General features: G+C 33.9%; 3 protein-coding genes across 5 annotated transcripts; all 3 read right to left on the minus strand.

The window, feature by feature from the left end:
* Positions 1 to 451: 451 nt before the first annotated feature.
* Positions 452 to 6076, minus strand: LOC123229369 (tRNA pseudouridine synthase Pus10). Of its 2 annotated transcripts, XM_044655138.1 has the most exons (15): positions 5773 to 6075; positions 5294 to 5625; positions 4960 to 5080; positions 4580 to 4697; positions 3500 to 3660; positions 3047 to 3118; positions 2528 to 2596; positions 2369 to 2449; positions 2173 to 2292; positions 2008 to 2082; positions 1820 to 1900; positions 1400 to 1473; positions 1232 to 1292; positions 876 to 931; positions 452 to 756 (listed from the first exon to the last, which is right to left on the minus strand). In XM_044655138.1, exons 1-15 carry the CDS (start codon positions 5932 to 5934, stop codon positions 672 to 674), a joined length of 1668 nt encoding a protein of 555 aa, XP_044511073.1. In that variant the 5' UTR covers positions 5935 to 6075; the 3' UTR covers positions 452 to 671. The 2 variants fall into 2 exon arrangements, 1 of the variants encoding a protein (XP_044511073.1); XR_006504864.1 differs by lacking the exon at positions 1400 to 1473 and having other exon boundaries at positions 671 to 756; positions 5773 to 6076.
* Positions 6077 to 6798: 722 nt separating this feature from the next.
* On the minus strand, positions 6799 to 10911 carry LOC123228653 (enoyl-CoA hydratase 2, peroxisomal). Of its 2 annotated transcripts, none has more exons than XM_044654110.1 (12): positions 10578 to 10911; positions 10425 to 10517; positions 9860 to 9882; positions 9606 to 9711; positions 9272 to 9345; positions 9061 to 9133; positions 8921 to 8960; positions 8403 to 8475; positions 8184 to 8334; positions 7694 to 7764; positions 7100 to 7273; positions 6799 to 7018 (listed from the first exon to the last, which is right to left on the minus strand). In XM_044654110.1, the coding sequence occupies exons 2-12, from the start codon at positions 10479 to 10481 to the stop codon at positions 6931 to 6933; spliced, it is 930 nt and encodes a 309-aa protein (XP_044510045.1). In that variant the 5' UTR covers positions 10482 to 10517; positions 10578 to 10911; the 3' UTR covers positions 6799 to 6930. The 2 variants fall into 2 exon arrangements, with proteins under 2 accessions (XP_044510045.1, XP_044510044.1); XM_044654109.1 differs by having other exon boundaries at positions 10425 to 10503; positions 10578 to 10909.
* Positions 10912 to 12383: 1472 nt separating this feature from the next.
* Positions 12384 to 17531, minus strand: LOC123229982 (T-complex protein 1 subunit beta). Its single transcript, XM_044656054.1, has 12 exons — positions 17316 to 17531; positions 17021 to 17062; positions 16883 to 16939; positions 16633 to 16698; positions 16423 to 16534; positions 16096 to 16224; positions 15795 to 15866; positions 15407 to 15522; positions 15132 to 15208; positions 14294 to 14779; positions 13260 to 13575; positions 12384 to 12690 (listed from the first exon to the last, which is right to left on the minus strand). Exons 2-12 carry the CDS (start codon positions 17024 to 17026, stop codon positions 12544 to 12546), a joined length of 1584 nt encoding a protein of 527 aa, XP_044511989.1. The 5' UTR covers positions 17027 to 17062; positions 17316 to 17531; the 3' UTR covers positions 12384 to 12543.
* Positions 17532 to 17548: the final 17 nt, after the last annotated feature.

Raw genomic sequence — 17548 nt, forward strand, 5'->3', positions numbered from 1 at the left:
TTTGACTTTTGACCTGGTCTGGTATGGGTTTTTTTCCTGTCTAAATCTAAAAGCTAGAGAATCAATACTAATTTCATTGTATAATTTTACCAATCGTGTACCTTCATTACCACATTGTTGAGGTTCAGGTTTGAGTTTCGCAGTTTTACCTGATTGGATGGTAGTTGAAAGCTAATCTAAACCCATCGAAAAATTTAAAGAATGGCATTCTTTACATTTACGATAATTAACAGATTCAACTGTTACCCATTAAAAACTTAGATTACTACTAGTCACATTTCTCGATATTAAGCTTTACTTTTTACTTTTAGACTACAATCAGGTTCGCCGCCACCAGCATGTTTGCAGGTGCACTGGCCACTAATAGTTGGAATCAAGACGGCGAAGCCGATAATCTATCGTAATGTAAGTTAGATGAGGCCAATGGAATATACCAACTATTCTAGCAAGATGTCCTAAATAATATCAGGTATTAACTTGAACAAAAGCCATCCAAGTGTATTATTGCTTCCAACCAAAAAATAAACCTAGCCTAAAGTACGACAAAAATAGGTCACAGCAGAAGAGGCAGACGATAACTTAAAATTATCCCTTTTCTGATATATAAATTATCCCTATAGCGTCATGAGAAGGATAAGAACCTCTTACTGATTTTAGGGTCCATGTTCACTTCATTCAGGCAGGAAACAATCCATTTTCACTTCTGTAACATCAAGTTGCAGAATCTCTGCTCTGCATCCCAAAATTGATCCAATGCTGAAAGACAAGGAAAAAGTTGCAAATAATTAGAAATTTCTACAATCAGCGACAAATTTGATGCTCATGTAGTTGCCATTGCAAACATTTTTTTGACTGATGATTAGTTTTTTCGGTACCTCGGAGTGGTGCGCCCAAGATCTCCATGAACAAATTCCTTAATATATGTTCCAGCCTGCCATTGAAAATATCATCATTAGTATTTCACCAGATAATAGACTTTAATCAGTTTTTAGCACAGAAGGTATAAAATACTTGAGGGCCTTGTATCTGTTTTTCTCTTTAACGAAAGTTCCTACTAGTTATCACAAAACCATATAAATATCTTTTCCAGTTACAAGGTTATCAACATTGTTTCTATCAAGCGCCATTGATTGAAAACAAATGTCATAATCATTAATTCAACAACTAGCTTTGCGTATATAAATCTAGTAACTAGATATAATGGTAAAAAAATTGAAATAAAATATATTACCTGGGTACAAAGATGCAAAAGAAAATACTGAGAACTTCCAGCAATCTTCTCAATTTTCATCCTACAATTAAACATATAAGCTAAAATTATTTCCGATAAGGTATTCTAAATTGGTAAACAGTTACGGAGCTATGATTTGCAATTCTTCAAAATTTAAGAGGCTCAAACCAATGTATAATCTTTTCGCGTTCTAATGGACTGCGACGGTGTAGCACTCTTATTGGGGTCCTCTGCAAAATTTGCTGCAGAATAACCGGAATATGGTTTGAGTTGAAAAATTAAAAAAAATAAAACCTTGCCAAAGAAGCCTAATGTTTTTTATTTTATATGTATAAAAATTACTTATGGAATCCCATGTAAATAGCCTAAATTTCGGTATAGAGCCCCCTTAGGATCTTTGACAATTGAATTTAGTCAAAAATTTTATATATACTTCTCTTTACTGTACAGAAAAAGGTTGGCACCCACCAATTAAAAATTGTTATTCAGAAAGCACGATAAAATATCAAAATAGGAATCATATTAGATACTGCAGGCACACTATATTATCATAGGAAAGCAGCAAACAAAACTTGTGTAACTACTCACCATCTCCTTGAGAGAAGATACAGTCTGCAAGTCTTCATCCTGAAGAGGGTGGGATATCCAAACTAATGCAGCATATTGCTTCTGCAAAACAATGGACCTAATCTAGGTCAGATTTACTCAATAAATTCAGAATTCGGAGCAACAATGAAAAGATGAACTACTACATTCAATTACAAAGGAAAAATAACCTGCTTTTCTGCTTCACCTTCATGCATCAGGTCCCAACCCTGACTGCCTACCACTTTAAGATTTTTTACCTTCACCTGCACCAAAAAGTAACTTATCCAGTGAATCCTGCTCACAGATAACCAGAAGTGAAAGAAAAATCATCACAAACCTGGAATTGAACTTACTAATTTATTTTCCATGTTATTTATCTTCTCTTCTATTTCTTTCACTAACAACTCAGATGGGACTTGGCGTGCATTTTGTACCTCAACCAGGAAAGGCCTACCTGATCCTAACATTCGAACCTGGAACGGTAAGTCCAATGATCAGAACATAATTTACTGATTTCAAACAACCATATGTGAAGTAGAACTTCAGTACATCTATATCTTCTCTACCAGCTGCATGAAACTTGTAATTGTCACCCTGACACATTGGAAGAATGCTACCACCTATTATCTCCTGTGGAATAAGTGCTAAAAACATTAGCCTATCAACCCTATTAAACATGTTATTGACCATTAGCAGTAGTAGATTTACCTCAATAGATGCTTCTCCCATTCTTTCCTCATCAATGATCCAGCGTGTTTGACTCACATTTCTTGAGTACTGTAATACCAAAGAACAAAAGTAGATCTAAAGAAAGAGAAAATGTGTTTGCATAGTCTTAATTTCAAGTTTGGCATTGGAAATCTTCTTTGCATGTTAAATAAGGTTCCAAACATACTATACTGTGATGTTGTATATGTGAGATGTACAACTGTGAGAACAGTATTCCTTATTCATATTACATGCATAGTGCTAGGAACAAGCATGAGGAGGTCATGGCCCCTCCAAGCACTGTAAATCCAATTATTTTAACTTCATTTTAAAGAAAAAATCTTGAAAAGAACAACCCAATGTAAACATGACTTTTTTACTTTCAGATATAGGGACCTCAAATGTTGTTAACAAAAGAGAGGCAAGTAGTCCCATTTGTACTAAATTCACAAAGATATATTGAATTGAACTAAAGGAGGAAAACATCAATTCAAATCTTATAGATGAACAACTGAATACCTTTAGGTATCTTCCACCAAAGAAGATAGGAGTCCTGCTGCAAAGACACTCCAAGCAGCAAGGTTCCTTGACCTAGAGAGGTAGGAGGACCAAAAACTTAAATACTCCGTGATATCAAACCCAATGAACAGCCAAATAAACAGGAGTCATCTAGAACACAACAATTTTTAATCAATAAAAATAACATCAATAGTTGCAATCAAACTTTCATTCATCCATTAATCTGAACACCCACTACCACATGTACTTATTTGCACATAAACTCGAAAAAGCAGCATTTTGAAATTTCCTTCCAAAAATCATACCAGAATAGTAATACTAAAGAGCTCAGCAACCATTAATTACAATAATGATAATGTTCAAATTTCAAGAAAAGTCCAACTGGTGAAGCATTGGCAATCAGACAAATCTTATTCAAGTAGAGAAACTGTAGGCTGAGACGTGAAGATTTACCATTTCTGGCAGGAAATCACACATGTTAAAAGATTCATTATCTTGCAAGCCATTAGAAGATCTTTCAGAGGCTGCATTTGCTTCAATAGTAGTACAAACAGAACTTTCGACACCATCAACCACTGACTCATGTTTGACATAGTCAAAGCCATTCTTAGTACCTGAATCAACCAAATGAAAGCATGTCAGCATCACAACTCTGAAGTCAATTGACTCTCTTTACATGAAGAGGCAGGATCATCACATTGTTCTGCTTTCTTATTTAAAATTTCCTTCATCATTAACTTAAATTGAATGTTAACCATAACCAGTTAATTTTTCTTTTTATGCCAAGTGTCAATAATAAATTAATGTATAAACATTTAGTTTTTGGGAAGACATAATAGTAATAAGCAAAATCCAATTCAAAACCGATTAGTAATATGTAATGATCTATGACAGGTATTAGGTTCACATGGTAAAAAATTTTATAAAGTAAAACCTTAAAGAAAAATGACCAGGAACTTTCTTTCACTTAGCACCTTATAGTCTCACAGGGACAACCACTTCTGCTAAAATTAAGGAAGAATCTAAAGCAAAACCACCTTGCCACTCCTTTTATTAGTCAGTTAACAACCACTACCACCATCACACACTATAGATTCTGTAGAACTACTTATATAGGAGAGCAAAATAAGACATATCATACATATGCATGCATGAGATTGGGAGGGGGGAAATCTAAGCAGCCAACTTTTCAACCTAGCTCCCATCATATTATTCATAAAATATTTACTGTAACTCCCATAAAAAGGAAAAACGTGAAGTGCTGGTTTTTCAAATTATGCACAATTTGCACTAGCATCTTTCTGTTTTCTGATATGTAAGAAATTATTGACTTAGAAATACAGTGCAAAATATCTATGGGTCTGGACTAGCAAATCAAAAAGTCTAGAATCATATAATGACAAAGACCTCAAAAGGCAAGGGTAGATAATCGCTAATAAAACAGGATCAAAGGCAGCAAGAAGCAATGTAGTAACTACAGCCTTCAAAAAGATAATAACAGATTTTGGTTTCTGTATAAACAACTTGACTTGCCTGTTTTCCTTCTTTTGCAGCCCTCATTTTTCTCAACAGAACTCTGAACCGTTTTTGATGCTTTTGCATGAATGTACGTCAAACGGATTCGGAAAGAGCTTTGACAGCATTTAACATCCTGCAAGACTTCAATTTAATGAAGGATTAATGGGGAAGATCTATTTTATTTCTACACTTTTGTATACAATAGACATTTTTGTCTATAGTATAACAAGTCCTCAACTTTTCAAAGTAGACATCAGTAACTTATCTGAAAACAAGAATGCATGAACAATTTACATAATATAATAACTTGTCATAGTTAGAACATAGAGGTAATGATTTTGAACAGGTGATGATATTAAATGCTGCAAATCAACGGACAGAAAATATCTAATTACCAAAAATGTTTGAAGAGGATCTGATAAAGCAAATTTTAAGGCATCCTTTACAGAAATGTGCTCAGATAATGACCTTTCTTGGAACCAAAGTTCAGATCCATACTTCTTCTTCATATATAACCTAAAAAATTACAAAAAGAAAAGATTTATTCACATTTTGTTGGCAGACGAATATTTGTATATTTCAGAAAGAAATCTATAACAGACCATACAAGAGCACAACTCTTGTAACTAAGATAATGCATTTAAGAACTCTTTATAATATTAATTCATCAAATGCACACAAACAAAAAATTTATAAAGACATGTAAATAACAAAGAAATCAATCCTTACCAGACCCTGTTCTCATTCTCCAAAATAACCGGAGGTATGGACACCTCAAGAGAAAAGCTATCAATCTGATAACCTTCCTTCTTTACTAAGTCAGAAATTGTTACAGCCAAATCTTTAGCATTCTCCATTTTCACAAACATTGCTTTGATATCGCAATGAGTGAACTGCAGGATGCCTAAACAAATTCGGCAGAATTTTGGCTCAACGTGCACGGTAGATTTTTCTGATTCAGCTAATACTCCAAGAATATTACACAAGACTGTTCGTAGTGAATTTGATGAATAAGCAGGCAAGAGTATTCCAAATAGCCGAAAAATACATCTCATACACACCTATAACATAACCAAATATTTTCAACACTTGATTTAAAAAAAAAAAAAGTTCAGTCTTGTCAAATTACAACATAGAGCAAGGACATACCAACTCAATTGAATATAACAGAGAAAAAAAGAGAATCTAGATAATTAGTTCACACGGACCTCATTGGACAGCAAGTCCGTTACGGCGTCAGCCGGTAAGGACTGAGCGGCGTCGTTGAGAAGCTTAATTTCTTCATTTTCGCCAGAGAGGTGGCGCTCCGCGTCGATGGAGATAACTGGTGATGCCTCCTGGCCGTCGGTAACTTTTTGCGCGTTCGACATTTCAAAACTAATCCGCACTTCAGTGATGGCGGCAGTCTTTCGCTCTCTTTGGTCTAGCGTAGGCGGAAAAAACTATTAGGTGTATATAGAACACTGTAGCCTTACCTTCACGCCTGCTATCCAGTGAAATTTATGGTTAAAACTGAAAAAATTAAAATACTTATTTTATTTTATGTGTGATTACATTTCCCAGCAAATGGCCTCCAAATTTGCGCTCAAAATAGATTTTTTTGATTCGGGTGCAATTATTGTGTTGATTATGTTATATAATTCTCAAAGTAAGTAAATAATGAATTGAATTAAATTTGAATTCAACATTAATAAAATTAAGTTTAAACTCGAAAAGTTTTAAAAGAGTAAAGTTTGAGTTTGGTATTGTAAGTGAAACTCGAGTTAGGGTTGATTGGCCTCGATACCTTAGGGTTGAGCTTGTAACAATATCGTTTGTAACCTTGTAGAGCCAAACATCTCATTGCTCAAGCTTAAGGCCAAGCTCGTTACATTTCTATAGCTCAAGTTTGAACCCGTGGCACGATTGTTTGTTTCAAATTTGATCAAACTAAGTTGACAATCAAACTCGAACCAATTCAATTCAATCCAAGCTCCTTGAACTAAAACTCAAATCGAACATGTCCAGTATGAATCATGGATTAGACTCATTTTCATAAAATAAATTGAATTCATATTGATCTACACATTTAAATTTAAACCAATTCAGATCGAATCTAAAATAATTTTTTTTTAATTGAATTCAAACATTAACTCATCAATATTGAACAGATCTCAAATTGAGACTTGTTTAAGCTTAGCTAAGATCAAATGCAGCCCTGACTGACAATGCAACTGTAACAGTGAAAGCGTTCATTGAAAAGAAATTACTTTTATCAAACCTCCATAAATAGTCATAAAATTTATACAATAAGGACTGCTGAAATGCCCAAGTAAACAGGTTGTTTCTCTGTTAACAACAACGAGAGTCCATGAAGACAATATAAATTATATTGATGAAGCTATTTGGTGGAGATCCACATAGCCAGAAAGCACACTTCGATTACGTTCTTTGACCTTTACTTGATAAATGACCCTGTAGATTACAAAATCAATCTCAGCTATCTACTGAGTTAATGCTTTCAAGTCTCAACAATCACAGGAAAAGAAATCCTACCTTGAGTCCTCAAGCCACATCTCTGTAATCAAAGTTTCACCAGGGTAAACATGCAAAAGGAATCGGCCTGATATACTTTTCACCATGTTCGGATCCCCTCTACAAATACATTTGATGATTGCTCTAACTGCAAAGCCGAGTGCGCACAGCCCATGCAATATCGGCTGAGAGAATCTTCATCACATGAGATAAAAAAGAGCCAGATCAACATTAGGCATAGGAAGTAATTGAATGCTCTATGATAGAGGAAACATAATTTTTTGAAGAAATGGAGACTTTATATTACCAAGATAATGGAAAAAATTATGTGCCAAATTCGATTATTTTTATATGATATTGAAAAGTTTCAAATCATAGCAGTATAATCATGCCACCAGTGAACAACAGAAAATAGAAATTAAACAATGAAGATTATAATCATCTTGTTTTTATTAAAACAAAATCAATAATACTTCATGCACCAATTAGTAGTGCATGTAGTTTTACTCAAACAAAATATTACATGGTGCTTAGCCCAAAAGACAGAAACAGAATAAAATTAGCATGACTAGCCAGTCCAACAATGAGATAAATCAGTTTTCTACGAATACTAACCCTGCAACTTTTGCAATTTCAGGATCTGAATGCAGAGGATTATAATCACCAGATAGTCTATATAGCAGTGCCTGCAGAAACAGTAGCAAAGGTTCAATTTTTAAAGAACTCCAAATGCAAAAGCATCCCACATACACCCGAAAACTCAAGTAATTTTACTACAATTTATCTATCGTCTAAGCTACTCATGCACCTCCAGAGAATCTCCCATAATATCAAAACATTAAACATATGTTGTCAAGAACAAGAATTTAAGACCAGTGCTAAGTGATCAGCCTTCCTATATAATAAATAAATAAGAGAACACTGTTTAAAAGATTAAGGCTTAAGACAAGTGGTCCAACGCTTGATTTAAAGGGACAATAAAATACAGTAACTCTGTCAAAATTTTGAAAACTGATGAGCTTTAGCATCCCTCTTCACCTTCTCAAAGTCATATTATACCATTATAACTTTCTAATCCACAAATCATGAATTCAGTACAACATGCCTGAGACGGTTGGGCATAATCCTCAAATACTGCAAAAGGTTGACTTTTTGGGATTTTCACAGCTGAAGCCTGGTTGGTCGGATAGTTTGAGTAGGAAAAAGGTTGAGAAGATTTTGAGAAGCCACCAGCACCCCGCAAAAAGGCTGTCATCCTGCAGAGAAATACCTTAGCCAACTAGCATGGACAGGATTAGATCAGACAGTTTCAAAAAGAACTTACCGATTCATGAATAATAGTTCACCAGATTCTGAATGAAAACATTTGGTTTCAATCTCAACAATAGCGGCTTTACCTGAAAAAAAAAACCAACACGGGAAATAGAAAAACATCAAAATCATTCCCATAATACATCATTATCTACCTCTTCCCTTTCCCTTCTTCGAATACACACACAGAGATTAAAAGAAATTGAGGAAAATTTAAAATCCCTTGAAAGTCAGCTTTTTTAAAGCTTTACCTATATATTAATTTTGTAAGAAGACAACTGCATTGAAACCAAAATGTCCAAGAAGGGGATGTGGTATTTTAATTTAATAAAAAAAAAGCACACTTCTGGTTGGGATTTTTAAAAAGTGAAATGAAAAGAAAATGTGTCAGTAAAACAAGATAGCAATACAACAAACTTATCAGTACTAACCGTACACATAGTTTTACTAAAAGACCACTCTGACATTCACAATATACTCCCTTTATCTAAGTATATAAACTTGACAACACCAGTTGTTAAGTCGTAGTACCCTTATCATGCAATCCTGCAATACAAGGTTCAGTACGTACCTGCATCAATAATTTAATTACTCAGAAAATTTATGTCACACAAAAAAGAGAAGAATAAAAATGATAAACAATCTAAAAGTGCTTCTGGTGAGAAGCTTACAGAAGCACTAGAAGGCAATGGCTTGTATATTTCTATGTATTGTTGTCCGTGCAGCAGAAGACGTGGATCATATCTGGTATATTGCAACATATAGTCAACAATTATCAACACACCAGCAAAAATAGTATGATTTTGTTCTTATGGTACATTAATTGATAATGAGAAATAACATAGAAGAGACAGATGACTTATGAAAACTAAATACACTTACTCCAATCCAGGAAGATCCAGACCACCTGTGGAGCTCATTCTAATTGAAAACAGTGCAGAAAATGTTGGCAAGACCTAAAAAGTGGGAGATGCAATAGTAGATCAATAACTCTCGATCAGACAACAAATTTTACAGGCTTCTAGAATTGAACACAAGCACAAAGAATTGACGAAATAGGAAACTTCATTTTAGCTTCCACAAAATTTATACACTGAGGCCAAATTTAATTTTAGATTTGGGACTGATGACTCAATGCTCAAAACAGAAAACGAAAAGCAAAAATAAACCCACTACGTAATCCAAGAAAGCTAAAAAAAATAATAATAAAGTATACTTGGATGAACTGCTGTCCGTTCTCATGGTAAACATATTTGAGCTCATCAGCATCCACAGCATCCTTTCCACAGGCACCAACACCCAAGGCATAGATCACTGCATCTCTGTTCACAAAAAGAGATATCACTTACGTGACTAGTTACAAACTAGGCTTCAAACACCTATATAACCAGAAAAATTATTGCAATACTGAATACAAGTAGTGGTATAAATATGTCAAAGGAAAGATTCAGCTTTCTGGGGGACTTGTACCTTTCAGTGTAAGTGTGAGTAGTCTGCAATCCATTCCATCCATGTACATGCAACAAATAATAACAAACATTTGGGAGACATACTCCATAAAAACAGAATTTATATATTGTCTGTTTAGTATAGCTTATTTAATCCAGATTATTGGATTAAATAATCAATTATAACATGTTTCGCATAACTTAATGCAAATATCATAATTGTGGATTATAATCACATTTTTAGATTATTTAACTCATAATAAAAAATGCTTCTTTTGAATTAGTGGATTTAATGAGTTCTTTTTACATTTCTAATCCAAAAATTAATATATTGGGCAAATTATTATTTTAACACAAAAAAATTCTGTTTAGATTATTTCTCAAACGATCACAATGATCGTAAATTGTGTCAGAATAAATTATTCATATAATCATAATTCGTCATCATAATCTAATAATCATAAACTCTACTAAATGGGTATATATTCAATCTTGTGTTTTCTCCTCAGTCAGCTTCCAGAAATGATCATACCAAGATGAATTATGTACGAATTAAAAAAACAAAACAAAACAAAAGCGAAAGAAACCTGGGGAAATTTATGAGAAACGAAGAGTTGTGGATCGAACTCTGAACTATTCGCCATCAAAGTTATTGAAGATTGATTCCTGCAGAAGAGACACTGTGAAACTAGTTTGGATTCTCGATATAGAAATTCAAAGAAGGAGAATCAAAGATTTACCTCTGCAAATTATTGGGAATCACCCAAAGGTGATAGAATGAATTGGGATAAGTTTGAAAAGCGATAATGATTCAAGGAATGGGCTGCCGATGAGAGTTTTTTGGTACTGCAAGCAAGTCAGAAGATCTCTATTTTAAGGCGCCTACTTTTTTATTCGTTTAGTCGTGTGTGTGTCTGACTTGAAAGTCAATATATCACATAATGCTGCAAAAACTGGCGTTTGGTTTTATCAATTTTACCATGTATAATCATTTTCTGTGCAACCGATTGGAAACAATAAAACAATTTTAATAAAATTATAAGAAGTGTTATAAATATAATACATAAATATAAAAAAAATAAATAGATTAAAAAGAAATTAAGAAGAAATGAGAAGAAGAGAGCAAAAACAATTGAGGGAAATATGATTTTCTGATGAAGAGAAAATATGTATATCAAATGAAGTAAAGAGGGGGGCTATTTATATAAATCTTGGTTGTCCCTCCAGACAAGCATATGGTCATTTTCAAAACAAAATTTTCAAGACTATTAATGCATTCACATTATATTTTGGCTAAAGTCAAATTCATGTGGTGGAAAAATCTTTCGTGTATAACAAGAAGATATTTTTAGTAGACAAATAAGAAGATATTTATTTGTTAAAAATGTGCAGACATAATTTGACATTAAACAGTATAAAATGTTAAATTATTGTTAGGATGTTTCTATATAATACTTAATTGATAGTACGTTGTTGGGATATAAGTGTAGTGATATGTTTGAATACTATTACTTTTACAAGGTGAATTTGGATAAATCCATTTAATAAGGAATTTGGATGATTGTATGGTTTCAATTTGGTCTAAAGCAATATTTATCCTGTTATGGGATGGGATAAAAAAGATACGTTAACAAAGAGATTAAAAAAAGATTTTAATTGGTAAAATTTTTTTTTTTTACCCTCCAAATAAAAAATGTTTTATTTGTATTCTAGTATGAATTTACATATAAACGATGTGGTTAAAAGTTTTATATAATTTATATAGTTAGTTATTATATAGTGATTGATCATATTTTTAGTATTTTAACCATATATTTGATTAAAAGACAATCTAATTGCACAATAATATTAAAAGTAAAGCTGCTCTAAAGGTTAAGTTGTGAGGATTTTCCTAATGAATCTCTTTAGTCCCGGTGTGAATGGTCTTTCAATTCTAGTTTTCACATGAATGATTTGTCTCCGACCGAACAGAAAGAGTCTCAGAACATTAAAGTTGGCCAGAAGATACCCTAACCACAGAATTTAGTTGAGGTACTGTAAAATTTCTTTGAGCTATAAATCAGAGTAGTGAGTTCATGCAGTACATGAACCTTTCCTAAATAACCATGTTACATGACTCACATTTTTATTTTCTATTCTTCATACGCACCATCTCAATCAAATATTTCAATATTAAATTTATAGTCCAGAAGGATCTTATTACTTGAAGTAAAACCAGTGATTAAAATTAGGATCTCCTTTTCTCACAATTCTTCTTTGATGATAAGAATTTCTTTTCAAATGATGTAATCGAGCCAACTTCAAACTAGTTTTGCTTGGGTTTCACTTGACTCAAATCCAATCCTAAAAATATGAATCAAAACCAAAAACGATAGTTTATTGAACGAATTTAGTAAAAAACCTACTAGTATAAAGACGCAACCAAGACCAGAAAGAGGGTAATGAAGTAACAGATTTGCATTTGTTGACAATATAATGATTTAACTATGGAATTTTAAAATGTGCCAATTCCAAATCTGAAATTGCATATCTACTCAACTTTAAACTTGAGAAAGAAAATTTCAAATCACTTTTCAAACAAAAGGTTTTTTCAATTCTGCAACTTAATCCAACCTGGAAGTACAATATAGTCATAACATGTCAAGAAACCAAAAGTTGGTGAACATTACAACTGAAGTCCTTTGACCCCTAAATAATGAGTCATTTTCACATTCTATCTTCTCTCTTCCTTGGGGCACAAGTGATGATTTCATCAACTCTAAGAATCATCTCAGCGGCCTCAGTTGCTGATAGCAGTACAGCCTGCTTGACTTTGAACGCTTCGGAGATCCCCAAGGCAGCCATATCTCCTACCTGTCATATTTTAGTAAACAGATACAAACCAAATGTAAGGATTCAATTAAAGACTAATAAACAAGAACAGTTGAACTTATGATATATTTTTTAGTATCAAAAGGTAGGCAAAATCCATAACACAAAGTAGAAACTAAACACATGGACATAAGTGAGTCAGCAATAATAAAACAACTTTGTATCATAACTCTTGTTTCAGTCAGCATCCCCACTAACCAAGCTGATATTTCCATATCATGGTAGACATAAACTTCTTTATTAGTAATATTTTTATAAATAATCTTTTTTCCTAAATTATGAGCTCCAAACTCACTTTCTGTTAGATGTCATAGTCAACCCAAAATCACACTTAAATTTTTGGATGATATTGATTAACAAGGAAAGAGAATGTCTCAAATTTTTGGATGTCATGGTCCCGCTAGAAAATGTCTCAAAAGGTGTGCTATTATCCATCAAATTTGCATAATTAACACACAAAACAGGTGCACTGTCCATAGAAAAAGTGCAAATGAATTGCATTCCCAGCCCAAAGATACTTTAGTTTAAAATACTTTGATTTCAGGACTTACAGATCCAGATATGACATCTATCCCTGCAGCGCATCCCTCCTTCTGGTGCTCTGCACGGAGCTGAGCTATCAACTCAGCACTATCAAGACCAGCATTGTCAGCAATGATTGTTGGAATAGCAATAAGTGCCCGAGAAAAAGCATCGATGGCATGAGACTTCTTCCCAGGAGTCTTCCTTGCAAGCTCATCCACTTCCTTTGCCATAACCATCTCAGGCCATCCACCCCCAAGCAAAACCCTGCTGTCATTGACTGTCTGTGATAGCACACATAAAGCATCGTGCAGAGATCTCTCAGCCTCATCGAGCACATGATGGCTGCCAAACAAATAACAACTCAAGTTCCCAGTTCCGACATGAAATATTACGAAAAAAAATGATAGTACACATTAAGATTGCAGAATATTAAAAGGAATATAGACATACCAAGATCAGATAATTTAATTGGAAAAAAAAAAAAAAAAAGATAAAATGAAGTGCCACTAGGTAAGTGGCACATTACCAAAAAATTGACACAAGCAAACCATCCAACCCATCAGATTTTGTAAATGGTTGATGAATCCATTGAAAGCAATCATGAATGTGCACAAAAGAATGTTTTTACACAATTTTACAAGCTTCACAGTAAAATAGCAGGAAAAACATGATGTTTTCAAAAGTACAGCCATTTGCCATAACACATATGAGAAAAACTATTAGGTCTGCTACAATGGAAAAGGAAGGTTTTCTATTATTTTGTGCAACATAAAGAGTGCCATCCAAGAAAAAGGTTTTCAAGAGCGGTGTACCAGGAGAGGACACCTTATATATGAGTACTTAAGTAAAACATATATTGAAGAAAGAAGCCAATTAGGAGTTCCGCAACACATGATACAATAGAAAGACCCAGCAACAAAACAAGTGAAACTAGGTGCAAATTTATCTAATGACACAAATTCTGTGTGCTGACACATACCATAGGTTGTTGAAGAAAAAAGCTTTAAAAAAAACTCATAAACATGGAAGAACTACAAAAATATATGTTGAGATAATGTACCTTGCACCTCTCAATACTATGGTACAAGCCTGACCCATTTCAACACCAGAAAAGTGGATCAACTTGTCCTCACCGATCATGATTTCCTCGATGAGCTTGCAGTGCCCAAGCTTAACAGACTCGGGATTGTCAAAAGTTGATGCAATTTCACCACCAGTTACTAGAGCCAAACGCTCTATACCATCAAAATCGGCATGCTCAATTGCAAGTATACCAGCGTCTGCAAATAGTTCCTCTGGGAAATTGTAAATCAACTGCCTATTCACAAAGCAGTTTATTCCATGACCTATTATCTTCTGCACCTTTTCTCTCATCTTTTGTTTCTCAGCTCCTTCTATTTCTGCTGCCCTAGCCATTGAATCAACACGAACACGTGCCCCATATATCTTCACTTTATCTGTATCCATTGCAGTATTTGCCACCAATATCTTTGCATTCTCTATGCGTTTTGGTTGTCCAATGCCTATTTTCTTGTCAAGAATGAATCTGAAAGAGCAAAAACTTCCATATTAAAAACAATAACAGATATACTAGGTGTTACATAGAAATTCATGCAATGCTTGAAAGTAGACCTAGACATGCACATTTAAATGATCTAAACTAGCTATCCTTATTGACATTTTTCTATTTAGTAAAGCAATTCAAACTTTAAACTATAATAATAAAAATAAATAAATAAAACAGGACCAAAGCAAGTTTCATGAGATTTGCAGCATACAGATGACATTCAATTTCTAACCATACAACAACAACGTCAAAAGCTTTTCTAGTTTTTGTTCAATTGGATCCAAGCCTTATACCAGCGGCAAAAATGTAATTGTAAGTTTATGTACCCCACCCTTCATCTAGAAAGGAATCCTTTAGTGAACCGCCTGGCTTCTTGATAATTTGGATGGCCTCTAAGTTAGTACTGCCCTGAAATTTACAACATCATTGTCAGACCGATATAATAAAGATAAATATATGAAACATCAATATTTCTTCTAATAAAATAGTACATACAAAGTGCATTATTAAAAAAGTGGGAAAAGGAACATTCAAGGGGTGGAAGCAAACAAAAGCACACCAGCAAAACATCTCTATTGAGTCTTATTAATGCATAATTAAAAGTACCTTGAGCCTCATAACAGCATCAACAGCCAGTTGTGCAAAATGTTCCTTGTCCTGTGAGAGAATTTTGGAACTCAAAGTAGTCATTGCAATCTTCATCAAGTCTGACTTGAATTTTTCTGCATTATCCAATCACATCAAGCATTACGCATACAATACACAAAAATTTCTAGCCACCATCAGCTCATGAGTGCTTTCATAATATTTTGAAATAAAAATACACCTATGTATCTAATTTCATGCACAACAGACAATGTCTAGAACAGTGACACTGACAAGTAATCAGAAAAAGAAAAAGGTGAACCAGTGTGAAAAAAAGGACTTTTGCAGTAAATAAGCAATTCATTAATGCATATGTACATGCAGCATGGAGCAAGCAAACAATCATCACCTGCATCCTCTTTATTATCCATGACCTTCTCCAACAAAGCGTTACGAGCACATTCAGCTGCCATTCGGAAGCCTATGTAATAAAAAGTCATCAACACAGAATACCCGGAAAAACAATCACCAATTATTCACAATACAAAAAGCAAGATGCACCGGTATTAAATGAGGGATGAATTTTTGAAAGAGAAAACATAACATACAGCTAACACATACCATTATTTGACCTTATATTAACATGTACAATAAAATTTATCAGAAGAACAACAAAAATAAGCAGTTTACAAGAAAAGCTTATTGAAAACCTGCTATAATAGTCATTGGGTGAATCTTAGCAGCCACCAGCTTTTCAGCCTCCCTCAAAAGCTCCCCAGCCAAAACGGCAACGGAAGTTGTACCATCACCAACTTCATCATCTTGGACTTTCGAAATGTCTGACTCTCGAATTAAGGATTATTGTCCAAACAAGGGAAGAAGATCTCACAAGGAACAATTATGCAGGTATAGTGAATTGCAAAAAAAAAAAAAAAAATGGTGGCTATATATGCCTATACGGTATACAAAATTCTTTCTAAAAGAAAATAAAGAAACCTAAGCTGCCATACGAGAAAAAAAAACTATAGTTAGGATACCAACAAGGACTTTAGCAGCTGGGTTGTCAATATGCAAAGACTTAAGAATAGTGGCCCCATCATTTGTAACAGTGACTTCACGCCCTCTGCCTGTTGATTGTAGAATTTTATCCTGCAAAGATAATTTGCCAGCAAGAAGGTAAATAATATGAAGTAAAGGAAAAGAGAACTACTGAAGCCTTCTAGTTTGCAGCACAACAAGGTGCTTACCATTCCTTTCGGTCCTAAGGTTGTCTTCACCAAGTCAGCAATAGCCATAGCACCAACAAATGATGCCTGGAGAAAACATAAATTCGATCATCATTTTAGATAGATTTGACTCTTTGCAACTAAACAGCAGTACCCACACCAACCAAAATGCAATATCAGAGTTGTTAAACTCAGCAGCAGTGCCATTAGAAAAGTCTAAACAAGTGAAAATATTCATTCATTAAACTCTACAATCCGAAGACTCACTCACCATTCTAGCACGCTGTCCTTTCTCTTCACTGGCTTCATCTTTAAAAATCCTCTCGAGCTAATTAGAAATTCACAAAGTATAATATTATAAACAAATGTAAATAAACGTAAACTGAAAATTTCTCAGCAACCAACATACCGCCATCTAAAATAAACTGAAACCAAGATGCTCAAAAAAACCCTGAAACAAACAAATCACGAGAACAAAACATCGTAAGACATGAAACACAACTACCCGGATCTTAAATACTGATGTAAAGCATAAATGCACGGAAATTTTTCTAATAAGTAGTGATGGGTTCACCATTTTCCTTTATTTTCCCTCATTTTTTTTATTTAAAAACAACCCAAAGAAACCTCGGGTGTCAGATATGAACTGAAACTCAAATATATGATGAAACCATTAAAAAGCCAGAGATGGGTTAAGTTGTTACCCGAGCTAGGAGATGGAGACGATCGACTGCTAGGTTTTACTACTTAAATCCCTTCCCACCAAAAATATAAGTTAAAGAGTGAACAGCGTGACTGTTATTAGGTTTTGTTCTCTATAAGCGCTATGAAACGGCGTTGTAGTGCTTATAGTAGTTCATGAGATTTGAGCTAGAAATGTCAATTGACCCGGTCTAAAACACTAATTTGAAGTCTGGTCTGAAAATACTGAGTTTGA

This window comes from Mangifera indica, chromosome 11, assembly GCF_011075055.1.
Source record: "Mangifera indica cultivar Alphonso chromosome 11, CATAS_Mindica_2.1, whole genome shotgun sequence".
Taxonomy (NCBI): domain Eukaryota; kingdom Viridiplantae; phylum Streptophyta; class Magnoliopsida; order Sapindales; family Anacardiaceae; genus Mangifera; species Mangifera indica.